This window comes from Magnolia sinica, chromosome 5 (genome assembly GCF_029962835.1).
Source record: "Magnolia sinica isolate HGM2019 chromosome 5, MsV1, whole genome shotgun sequence".
Taxonomy (NCBI): domain Eukaryota; kingdom Viridiplantae; phylum Streptophyta; class Magnoliopsida; order Magnoliales; family Magnoliaceae; genus Magnolia; species Magnolia sinica.
In genome coordinates, this window is record NC_080577.1 from 114,184,558 (window position 1) to 114,197,722 (window position 13,165).

At 39.4% G+C, this 13,165-nt stretch overlaps 1 protein-coding gene across 1 annotated transcript; it reads right to left on the reverse strand.

The window, feature by feature from the left end:
- Positions 1-4,614: 4,614 nt before the first annotated feature.
- LOC131247432 (protein COBRA-like) lies at positions 4,615-7,815 on the reverse strand. Its single transcript, XM_058247726.1, has 3 exons — positions 7,660-7,815; positions 6,611-7,067; positions 4,615-5,014 (listed from the first exon to the last, which is right to left on the reverse strand). The coding sequence occupies exons 1-3, from the start codon at positions 7,804-7,806 to the stop codon at positions 4,830-4,832; spliced, it is 789 nt and encodes a 262-aa protein (XP_058103709.1). The 5' UTR covers positions 7,807-7,815; the 3' UTR covers positions 4,615-4,829.
- Between the last annotated feature and the right edge of the window lie 5,350 nt (positions 7,816-13,165).

The window sequence follows — 13,165 nt, forward strand, 5'->3', positions numbered from 1 at the left end:
TTTACCCTTTTTAATCCCGTTTGACCAAAAACAAACACCACCTTAGTACAGTTATTCTGCCTAGGAGACTATTAAATGATGGGTGTCACTAACGTGCGCCATGGTGGACCCATGTTCTGGATTGATTTTCCATGTACTTCATCGAAGGCCAAGGGGTAGGGTGATAGTTCACCACCACGTTTTGAGTTGTGTTGTCCAATCCTGAGTACATTTGGTCCGCCTGCAAATCAATTTGGACTGTTGTTGAAACCACATGTATGGCTCATTGTGAACGGAAAACAATCCTAGCCAACCAATCGGATGAACGGTCAAAATTCAAAGATTTGGCTATTCAAGTTCAACGAAAGAAGCAATATGGTTAAGATGGTGCAAATTCCTCGAATATTATGATGGTGAACAATCACTGTATCCTGGCTGTTGATTATTTATCCTTTTCGATAAACGAGTTGGCTCATGATTAAAAAGAAATTGGATTCCAGGTACCCATTAACCGGGGCTCCACGTGCCAACTGCCACATGTCATTCAAGTGGGACTCACTCAATGTTTAAAAACTCAACAAAGATCAGGCAATTTGGATAGGAGTGGAATCTTTCCACAAATCAAGAGTATCGATGGACCATTTTTGTAATCGGGATTATGGTTTGTTAAGTAAATGTTAATGTGTTCTGGAACAAATCTAGGGTTTTGATAAGGGATTTTGAGATTGTTCGGATTGATAAATCTATTTATCTCTTGTAATTTCGTTTTATAATGGATTGTCCTTCATTTTGTACTGTGATTTTATATACGTGAGAATTTTTCATGTAAAATTCGTGTTCTATGTATGCTTTTGTTTGTGATTGATTTCACCTTGCTTGATCCAATTTGAGTTTGCTTTCACATGATCCCTAACAAAGGACCTGTTTAGAAAGATGCATTACATTGCATCATATATGAAATTAACACTATTATTACACAATAATTGATTGTATGTTTGGAAATGCCATGGGATTTTGATAATCTAATTTTGGAATCAACGCCGCCAGTCACCTATGTTCATATGCAACTTCACCATCACATGTAAAGGGTGCATATGGATGTACATAATTGATAAAAGACATACATAAACATGGGGCTCATAAATGCAGTGGATTTTGAAATCCATAAAAAATAAAATTCTTGTTTTATTTCTTGTTAGGATTGGAAGTTCAAATATTTAAATTAATCCAATTATTCCCATTGATTCCAAATACCTAATGGAATTTATATCCCACTGTATTTGATTCAATACTTACATAATTCTGCATACCAAACAGACCCTTAGAATTCACTTCCTTGGAGTTTTAAGTGGTTGCGCACTAGAGAATTCATGTTCAAAAACCAGGAATGTAATTTTGTGAAATTCAAAAATTGTGCTTGGGTACCAAGAAAGAATTAGCCGCAATTCAATTGCATAAGTACCATCCAGAAAAGAATAAATAAATAAAAGTGGCAGTTGAGAAGGAGTTCATTTCCTTGTCATTTGCAAACCAGCCTATGACCGGGACTAACAAAAAGGGTAGGAAAGATACTGCCACTTAAAATAAGATCTTCTTGTTTTAATTAATCATAATTATATATTAGATTATATTTCCTTTTTATTAGGATAAAATATTAGTTACACCCACAACAATGATCTCTGCTGCATGATTATGATTAACTAAAATGAGATGGCTTAATTTCTAAGTGGTACCAAATACAACCCAAGAGCTTGTTTGGATACAAGGAATCCTTGTTATGGACATGGATAACCAACATAATGGTTATAGTTCAATTCACTTGTGCATCCAAACGCAACCAATAATGCAGAAATATTATTCAAGAAATCAGTCAATAACATTTAAAGAAATTAGAAAAAGAAAAAAAAAAAAAAAAAAAAGTCTCTTTTGTGTTGGTAATGCATACCGTTTTTAAATGATACCACAACTTTATTTGTATATGACACACCGAAGATGAGGTGTCTGTCAAGTCACGAGAACACACACTAATGCCAGAGGTAACTCAAATTAAGGTGATGGGGCGGCATTATACATGAATCGCCATTGAATGAGACCGCATATGGAGTAAATTTCTTTCGGTTGCCGTAATCTATGGTGCTGTTGTTTTTCTCAACATAGATCACCTTCCAAGTCACCGTTGAACCGTTGCGGCCACTGGCCCTGATCACGTCGTTGTAATTTTTTATCCCCTAAAACATCTCCAGTCCATCTGTGCATGATGCATGAAACATCAACACCGTTGATATCTCTAAAAGAAATGACCTAGTGGGCCTACTGGAAGCACCCACTCTCCATAGCATGAAAATAAACGAAATTGGACGATCCTGATCATCCGATTATTGATTTCCAAATGTGCAATTTGAGAAAAAAGATGGACCATCTGTCCATAATCAATAGGCAAAATAAACTTGATCTTTGTCCGTTCATATTTATTTTCAGCCCATGTTGGGAATCGACAGCGAGGCCCACCAGATGTATGATTTGGATCCATAAAAAAAAGGGACCATTGTTGTTCGAAAGCCCAATGAACGAGTTGCTACGATTCCAAGGTGGCCTATGTGAATGGACGGTCCAGATTGATGGTTGGATCACTCACACATTCGAATACAACTAGTTATAGCATCGTAGCCTGCAGCATTGCATCGGATGTTATACTTACCAGGCCGAGATATCCGCTTGTAATTTGCCTGGCTGACTTTGGTTTGGTCATTGAGAGAGAGGTGTTGGATGAGTAAGGTCCAATCCGTGTAATTAATCAGGTAATTGAAATTTGTTATGGAGACTTTAACAATCCATTCCTTTTTCTCCAACAGCCATGAGATGCCAATGGATTTTGGTGGGGCACATGTGATCAGTGCATTTCAAAGGTGGGCCCGAGGCTTTCTTTGGTGCAACCTTGCTTCCTTTCCTGCAAAGCCATGGTTCGAAATTCAGCTCTTAGTTTTTTGGGTTTTGATTATTTATCAGTGGGGTCCACCGAGGATGGGCCCAGGTGCAACCTTGCTTCCTTTCCTGCAAAGTCATGTTAATTAAATGAAAATGCTGATGTGACCTTGTTCAGATGCACATTCATTTAACACATGAGTAATCATATTAGCATAATTCAAATTAGTGGATCTAAAGTGAGGTATGGATAACAAGATCAATAAATATAGGACTAAGAGTCAAAGTATAATTAAAAAGTAGTATCTACCCAAATGTAAATTATACAAGTTACCATATACATACTCAATTATGGTATATTGGCTCACTTCGAATATTAATGATTAATCAGTGATAACATGGGCTAATTATAGCGAAAAATTTCTAAGATTTTTAAAAATCCAAATCAACAAAAATCTGAGAAGTTACACTAAGTCTTGTGGGCCTGACCCAACCCAATATGAGTTAGGCCATGTTGGGCCTGGGTTTCGGTGAGGCCAGGAGTAGACCCAGCTTGAGGCCGGGTTTAGCTTGGGTTGACCCACCTCGACGAAAAGGTTTAATGTTTGTCAGCACAAGCACATGTAAATACATGAAAAATCAGGACAGGTAGATAAACAAGATGGGTCATGATCCTCTGTATGTTAGTCATTGGCAAAAGTTATGAGAGATGCTGGCACCACTGAAAAATATAAAAATTTATCTAACTCTCTATTTAGGTCCATGATTCAAGAGTGGGCAGTAGCTTTTGTGGGACGGTTCCCTATTATCAGGTGGGCCACACAACCAAAATGAAGTGGGAGTAAACCAGTGGTATGGAAGCTCTTTGAAAGCACCTAGATCCATATCTCAACTGGCAGACTGAGTAGAGATACCTCATTTCAACACTTGAGGTCTTGGTATCTATCCCTAGCGGGGGTGGCTAACATGGAGTGTGTCTACTGACATGGGTGTGTCCTATCAAGCTAACCCAAAAAAAGGAAAAAAAAAAAAAAGAAAGCTCTTTGATGGTAAAATATAGACCATTTAAAGACTATATTTTCAATTTCTAAAATATCCCTTACTTCATTTAAAATGTTTATTAATATTTTTTTTGTATTTAAAGTTTTTTTTTTTTTAAAAAAAAACCTATTGCAACGGATAAAAATATCCAAAAGCCCATTACCATTGTATGCATAGATACTAGGCTGGGCAGATGATACACCCAAGGAGTGAGTTGGATTTTAAATATGTTTGGTCATTTTTCGTTGGGTTCAACCGGGCATGGATTAGGTACTACCCTAGGACCTGTCAGGGGTTCTCTGGGCCCGCCGTGAAGTGTATGTTTTATCCATGCCGTCTATCTTTTTCAACAGATCTTTCTATGACATGAGCCCAAAAAGGAAGCAGATTGAAGGCTCCAGTGAACCACACCACAGGAAGCAGTGGGGATTGAATTCCTATCATTGAAAAATTTTGGGAGCGTAGAAGTTATGGATCAAGCTGATATGTATACTTTAGGTCTATGCAGCCTTTGAACTAGTTGGATGGCAAATAAACGTCATGGTGGGCCTTAGGAGGTACGGTAGGAATTCAATCCCCACTGCTTCCTGTGGTGTGGTCTAATTGAGCCTTCGATATCCCTCCTTTTTTATCCCATGTTCTAAAATGATTTGTTAGAATGGATGAACGGTGTAGATAGAACATATACTTCAAAGTAATCCCACAAAGCCCTTAACAAGACCGTCCGTCTCTAGCTGGGCATGGCAATTTTTGGTTCATGATACATCTAAACTCTGGACCCATTTTTTTGAGCAGGTTACCTCACTTGCATGCTACGTATGTGATTCTTAAGTAAGTTTTAAGTGCCTGTGTATCATCCATCACATTCTGCCAGAGTATCAAAGGTTTCATAATAAAGATAAGAGAAGATGAAGCACACACCTCCCGCAAGCCGCAGAGATGTTCATGCAGTTGCAAGCACATTTTGAACACGTGGCACTCATCCAATGGTCGAAGGACGACCAAGATACACAGCACGGTGGTGCCTTGTTCGCTAAGAAGGTTGAGTAAGTGCACACGACCTGCCACGTCACTGAACAAGCAGACGACCACGTTAGCAAGATCACATCTTGATGTACAAGCGTTTAATGAAATGCTTGTAAAACGCTCTTGTTGATATGTATTCGGAACGTGAAAAGTTAAAGATACAAACTATGTATTTGAAAAAATGACTCGTCTTTTTTTTTTTTTTTGTGGAGATATGTTTTTTCAATTTTCTATCGAGTACCCATTTTGAGAATGCCATGATACGAGAGCAGTCCTAAAAATAATAATTCATCGAAGCATTTCATGAAACACTCAGATGTAGCATTAAGATCAAAATAACTCAAGTCACCGAGTTGATTTGAGTCGGAATTCAAGCCAAGCTTGAATAAGCTCCAAAAAATTTCAAACTCCAAAAACCAACTCAACTCGTTCTGAATCTAATTTTGAGCCGAGGTGAATCGGGTGAGCCAATCGCTCTATGTAGAAGAAGCTCTAAGCTCCATTCTAAATACATGAGGTGGTTATAACATGATGATTAGCTCACTTAAAAGCAAATTTAATCCGTTCATTTTCTCCATGGCTCATTATTTCAGCCCGAATACATTACATCAACTTGATATGAGCTCCCGTGACTTAAACATATAATAATGGTGGTAGTCGTGCACTCTCAACTAATTTCTTATGATATGGTTCACCTGATCTATGAATGTGGTTCATTCTTTGGTACATAACTTTTTTTAAAATGTTGACTTGAATGTATAGAGTAAAGTCGATACATATTCAATTATAGGCCCCACAAACGGCATCCTTATAATGTTAGCGGACAGTGTCTAAGTTATCATGTGATAAGGGTCCAAGTTGTCATCTATTGAGCCGTTGTGCTTTGGACACTGTATATAGGGCCCACCATAAGCTATGTGTTGAATCCGCTTCGCTCATTCTTGATGGAATTTCATGAAAGCCTATTATCTAAAAAATGAGCCACATCCACCTATCAAGTGAACGACACAACAAGAAAACAATTGTTAATGGACGACCACCATTATCTATTGTCAAATTTTATGGGCCACCTAAAACTCATATTACTGCTAGAAGGCAAAAAAAAAAACGCCTCTAAAAATCTATAACACAAGAGGATGTGGCTTCGGTGGATCCCTGTTTGTGGGGCCTACCTTGATGTATATGACATACATCCACGCCGTCCACCCATTTTGACAGCTTATTTTAGAGTATGATCCCAGGACTAAAGCAGATTCAAATCTAAGTTAGACTACATTACAGGAAACAATGGTGGTTGAATAACCTCATAAAAAGTTCTTAGGGCTACCAAAATTTTTACCTTTTATCCAAACTGCTGATATGGTCACAAAGATCTGATGTTGGGATAATACAAATATCAGCTTTATTCAAAACTTTTGTGGCCCATATGAACTTTTTCTGCGTCAATCACCGCTCTTTCCTGTGTTACGGTCCCCGTGAGATTTTGATATGCTTCATTTTTTGTATAATGATCTAAAATAAGCTTTGAAAACGGATGAGCGGCGTGGATGTGAGGCAAATACATCAAGGTGGGCTCCACAGTCAGGGATACACCGAAGCCGCGTCCGACGCAAGACAGCCAGTTTCGGGGTGGGGCACTTACTCAGCGCCTGCGTAAACCTGTTCCTGTCAAAAGTCAGGAACCGCGTGGGGTCCACCACCCTGGCACTCCCGCACGTGTACCCTTCACGTGGTGCTTGAAGCGTGAAGTTGTGAGGTAGAGCGACAGTGGCGTTGGTGGTCCCTGCCTCGCCCACGGCGAGCTGAAATCCAGCCGTTGACGTTTCCATATCTTCCTCCCTCGCCGTCAAAGTTCCTCCTCGGCAGCAGCCCTCGATCTGGTTGATCAGAGGAGCCCCAGCCGTTAAATCGACGATGGTGGGCCTCTTCTCGCACGAAGATGGGACGTTGGCCTTGTACTTCGAGCAGTCGCCTTGGTTCGTCGTTGTCGCACCGAGCACGTTCCATATGACCTCCCGTTTGGACCACGTCCAGCTCAGCTGCCAACCTGGCGCCTGTACGGGCCGATATCTCTGGTAGTTTGTGATATTAACGACCGCCTGCATCCGAAATCCGAAACGCGATTTGCCGTTACAAAAAGAAAAGGTTGCGATCCTCTTCCAAGGAAATGAACCGTGTCCTCGGGCCTTGGTTTCGTAAATGTGGGACCATGTTTCTATGATCCAGACCGTTGATCTGGTGGGCCTTAGATTCCTCAGGAATCCCATTTGCGGCTTCTCTCAACATGGACCGTTGTTGTATTATTGCCTTATCTATTCCTCTTGGATGATTCCTTGGAGCAGATCCATTCACAATGGGGCCTACTCAATCAATGGTCTAGATCACTGTAGCATGGGGTCAACTTCTAAAGGACATAGATCCTTGCGCGAGCAAGGCTCTATAGAAAGCGTAGTGTTGCTCTCTCAGGGAGAATCTACAGGTGGCCCAAGAGCAGGGTGATCGGGACCGTTGATCTAATGCGCCACTGTGCAGATGAGCCAATAGGCCTAGCTTTCTACGATCCGAAAATTTCTAGCATCAGTGACGAATGATGAAAAATGTTGACTAAGAAATGAACAATTGTCCAATTTCAATGGGTGAAATTGACACACATCAATAGAAAGAGGGAGTTAGCCGTTAGATTTAACTCACCAAGTAGCCATCGGGTGTCCAAGAAAGGATGTCCCATCGGACGGTGATGTTGCCTCTGGGATCGTGTCGATCGTAACAAATGACGGAGGAGAAAATCGTGGCCGTTAATGAGAGGAAGAGAGAGAAATGAAAGGCTCCGAGTTTCATGCTTTTTCTCTCTCGTATGTGAAGCTTTCTTCTCTGGTGACGATGTAGATAGGCAAGGGGAGAACCGAGAAACGGGGAACAGATCCCCCGACCAGTAGTCCTCAGGACTATGACGAGAATCTTACCACACTAGGGAGCCACCTTGATTGTGTGTTGTATATCCATGCCGTCCATCCATTCTGACAGCTCAGTTTTGGGCACGAGCCAAAAATGAGGCAGATGTAAATCTCAGGTGGACCACACCACATGCAATAGTGATAATTAAAATATGTGATAAAAACTTCCTATGACCCACCGAAACTTCCTATGACCCAACCTGATGTTTATTTGCCATCCAACCTATTGAGAACATCAGGAAAACACAAATGTCAGTTTCATCCAAAACTTTTGGGTTACAAGTAGTTTTTTCGTGGTGGCCATTAAACCACCAATATTTCCCATGATGTTGTTCACATGAGGTTTTGGATGTTTCTTATTTTTAAACTCATGCACTAAGATGAGCTGTTAAAATAGATGACAAACATAAGTATACGACAAATAAATCAAGGTGGCCCACCATCACGGCCTAACCTAATCCACTCTTACCACAACAAGGAGGTCTGTGGGGACACTCTGATATCCGTGCAACATCTTAACAAGACAGTCGTTGCTGCAGGCCATGCCAGGGTAAAACCTGATCCAAACAAATTATAAGATCCAAAAATCAAGTGGACCACATCATATGTTAGGTCACCTAAGTTTGATATTTGTTTATTCTCTTCATCCCAGTGGGACCCACTTTGTTAACGGGTTAGATAGAATACAAGCATCATTATAAGCTTTAGGAAGCTTTCAATGTTGGGATCTCTAATCTCCATTGTTTCTTGTCGTGTGGCCCACATGAATTTTGGATCAGTCTATTGAATTGGTTAATGTCCTAACATGAGAGGGCACAATTGATGAACGGAGTGGATATTATACAAGCTTTCTACTTCACAGCTCCTTACATGTCGGCTTGGGACCCTTAGTCCTTTGACCCACCATAAATGATCAACGATTTGAAATTGTCCACCATTGGAAGATTCCTTGTGTCGCAGCACTACGATAAGAAAGTCACTTTAATTTGGATGGACAGGATCTTCCCTAGAAGTGTGACTAAACAACATAATGGTACCTTGTGATCATCAAGTGAGGACCTGGTCTGGTTGTGGGCCTGTGGACAAGTTTCTGGTAGTCCCGCAGACTACTTAACTGGTCCTTTTTTGTGGAAGAGTTCGTTGACTTTGACTCGCTACTAGTGTCGGTGAGTAGAGTCGCATCGTACCCATGCAGAATGGGGTGTGTACACGTGTTTGAAATTCTAACAACTGTGGCCCACATTTTCGAAATCCAGACCATTGATCTGTTTATTGCCACTGTGGATTGTGAATTAACCAAAAATTTTTGGATTGGAAGATCACACATACCAATATCGGGTCTTCCTATACTTTTAACCATCCATTTGTTTCCTATAAATAAAAAGGTTAGTATTGTACACTAAGAACTCATGTATACCATACCAATATGCTGCGATATCAACACAAGTCAAATCACTTGTGAGAACTTCCTACTCCTGATTTAATTTCATACTGAAAGTGTTTTGATAAATATACTTAATATTTTATTGCATGCTAGTTTTTTGAAAAGTGCCTTTTTTTTTTTAGAATTTTGAAATTTTTGATTTTTTATAAATCTTCGAAATTTTTCTTTAAATATTTTGAAAACACGTGTTTATCCGTCCATCCGGGAATATCCTAGAAGGCAGGTTGTTATAAGGAAAAATCCCAATAAATAAAGATTATTCGTCTATTGTTTATTGAAAGCCCATAAGTAATTACATTGGCTCTTATTGGCCGTCAAGGGAACTACAAACATGTTACTGCCTTCAGCTCCCTCTTCTTGTGAGGTAAGGTCGAAGGGAATAGTAGGTGGGCCTTGATTATTGTGTTGAAATATCGTGATGAATTTAGGACTGGACTCTAAGTCAGTGTTGGATGCGATTTATCTTGGTTCATCCTCGATGCATTGTAACTCTTTAAATTTATTTGGCTCCGGTGGGACTAGAATTGTGGCAAGTCAATCAGCGACAACAACATGTCATGTCCCAAAAATCGATACCCGAGTACAGAAACTCTAGTTTTGGGTTTTCCCAGTGTGAACCAAATAAAAATGCGCATGTGACCTCATTCAGATTCACAGTCATTTCACACACGAGGAATTATAGTAGCGCAATTCAAATTAGTGGATTCAAAGCGAGATAGAGATAACAAAAATTAATAAATATAAAGCTAATAGTCATAGTATAAATTAAAACAAAAAAGGGTGTCCACCCAAATGAGAATTATATAAGCCATAATATGCATACCCAAAATCAACACATATAACACACCCAGTTGGAAACTCCAACATATATATGCACAAGATTGAAATAAGTGAAAGGTTTTCTAATTTTGCCTGACACTTCTGAGACTTCATGGTGAACGTGCAATATGATATAAGCCTACCCATTAGAGATTTCGATAGCACATGCATAAACAACATTGCCTTATTGGTGTTTTAAAACACCATCTCAGGTGGGAGTGAATAACTAACTCGATGGTTCCATTAGTTATAAGTTACACATGTTATCAATCCAATCAGTACAAGTAATGATAAAACAATAAATCAAATAATTCCTAAATACTCATGTTAAATACACATATGATGATATGACATGATGCATGCTTTTTCCAAATAATATTCACTCCCAAGCGACTTTAACACCTATTTCGTACATACTAACATTTATTACAATGGTTCTAAGGTTTGACCATTACAAGGTTTTGGAACTAACTTTCTAATTCTTATTATTATTATTATTATTATTATTATTATTGCCATATGTCAAACTTTTGGTGCTTTTCTAGACCAAAATGCCCGTGGCAAGATCTAATGTTATTTTTTTTCAAAGGAGAACCACCATTCACCAACCGTTAGAATTGTAACGTCCTATATTTTCCACTATTTTGGATTTCCAAAAACCTTTGATATGACTAACTTACGTTGTCGCTTATTGGCCCCTTGACGCTTGAAGTGAACCTATACGCAGATGATACCAATAAAGAACCACACAAATTTGATTAATCGACCGTAGAAAACCAATGAATTTGCCCGATCACTTAAGCATCGAGTATAACCATGTGATTTGTTCACATAGAGCCCAAATCTAGCCGACCTATCACTGACTAATCAAGACGACCACAACTAAATTAAAAATCTACCCAAAGACGAGACAACTAGGGGTCAGATCGTAATTAACAAATAAAGTGACCCAATTATCCAATAACCTATAAACTAATGGTTTAGAGTGATTATGACCGAATCGCCATTTTCACTAATTACGAATATATCACACTATGAACATAGTTAATCCAAACCCTAATCATTGCGCACAATAAATTTTACTCATAATTCATTACAGAAATGCCTTGATTTTCTAAACGAGTTATAGACTACTCGTTAGTGGGTCACTAGTTCCGAAACTATAGAATAATGTCCATCTTACTAGGCTCGATGTCCATTGTGAGAGTCAAACCCGAATAGTATCTAAGATCGCTCAACTTAAGCTGAATGGCGGGTGCATGGGAAGTGCCAGTATCCTAGGGAAGAACCTGAAACTTAAGTGATTTAAATTATACACTCTTTCGCGAAGTTGATAATTTTGGACCATCAGTTAATGACCAAATTCGAGGTATCAACTAAAGATATTTCTCCACACATATCTGTATAATCACGGTCTCGATTGATCATCAGTAACCGTCAATCTAAGTTAGGGTCTTCCTGGTTGATCGGTACGTCCGATCATTGTATATTTGTGTCCAAATATAGATCGCTTATTGAGACACTTATCTCATGGTTTAGATTGACCCTTACACCTCACAGTGAGTTCCATTAGTAGTAAACAACCCCCTTAATGGTTAATATAATGAGTTGCACCACTTCTGACACTATATAAGGGCCTTATTTGGGCACCCCCTTCATTCCATTTGAATTTCATGCCCTAAGGCAAGAGAAAAATGGAGAAATGGATAGGAGAAAGAGGAGAAATGAGAAGAGAGTGAACTTCAGGTGTGAGTGTTGGTGCACATCCACCTTCTCATCTTCTCTCTAGCCGCCTCTCTGTAACCGGAGCCGTCATCGTAGCTTTCCCGGCAACGATTGAGGGTAGGTGTTGAATCCCACTTGTAATCCAGGGTCTCAATACTTGTTCATTTCTAATCTTACAAGCTTTTATGCTGCTTAGGTCTTTCAACGATTTCCTTGAAACTTTAACCCTAGGAGCGTCATGAATTGGGTGAAACGTCATAAGGTGTAGACCATAAGTGCTTAGGTTGCGATTTATCAATGCTACTGCTCCAGTTAATGATTTATAATTGCTAATGTAGTATGTACATGATAACTTACATATATTTCAATTTATGTTCAATGGATTGCAATTTGTAGTATAGCGACACCAATGTGTTCGATGAAATGCCTGAATGAGTAGATTACCGATTTTGATGATTGAATGTGAATCCCATCATCTTCAATATTCATTGACTTGATTAGATTAAGAAGTAGGACTATCAGAGTAGTCTAATTAGTCGGCAAATTCTCGGATATGGGTTGACAAAATTAGTTTAATCACCTTGGACAAGTTCGATCAATTCGGGCCGTAGACCCGAACAGTCCAAAATATTTATTTTGCACAACTATGGGTAAACACCCAAGATCTGTGGGCCTCAAAGTATTTTATTTCAAACTTCATGCTGTCCATCGGGTGAGAAATATTATTTTCACCGTACAAATAAAATAATTACCATAAAAAAAAAAAATGGGCATGTCATTGGGAACAGTGTAAAATTGCTTCTAAAACATTGAAGTTCACACGGTGTGGCCGCCTGATATTTAGATCAGCTGATTCTGGTATTCTAATATCATCCCCGGGAGCTAAACCCGATTAAAGGGTCCGATGAAAGATACATAGCATGCGGGTCCCACACGCAAACCTATGGTTGGCATCCCAGCCCGATTGTTCTCCTTGGTATGGCCCACCTGATTTGTGGATGTCGCTGATTTGTTTGCCTCATGTCCAAGAATCGAGGACATAACCTGATGGAAGGAGTAGAATTTACATATACAACATGGTGGGCCCCACAAGCGGGTTCTTTTTTACGGGCTGTGCCTGTACTGTAGAGGATTCCGGTACCTTCCAACCCTGTGCTCCACGTGTAGCCGTACATGAGTTCACACGGGATGATAATGAGCCCTCACCATTAAAAATAAAAATTTGATACTGTGACAGAGTGTGATGGATGATGCA

Excerpts from the sequence above, each read along its gene's own strand:
- LOC131247432 (XM_058247726.1), bottom strand. The coding sequence starts at position 7,806 with ATGAAACTCGGAGCCTTTCATTTCTCTCTCTTCCTCTCATTAACGGCC. Across the intron at positions 7,068-7,659 it reads GGACACCCGATGGCTACTTG|GCGGTCGTTAATATCACAAA; the intron begins GTGAGTTAAATC and ends TTTCGGATGCAG. Across the intron at positions 5,015-6,610 it reads CAGGTTTACGCAGGCGCTGA|TGACGTGGCAGGTCGTGTGC; the intron begins GTAAGTGCCCCA and ends CTGCTTGTTCAG.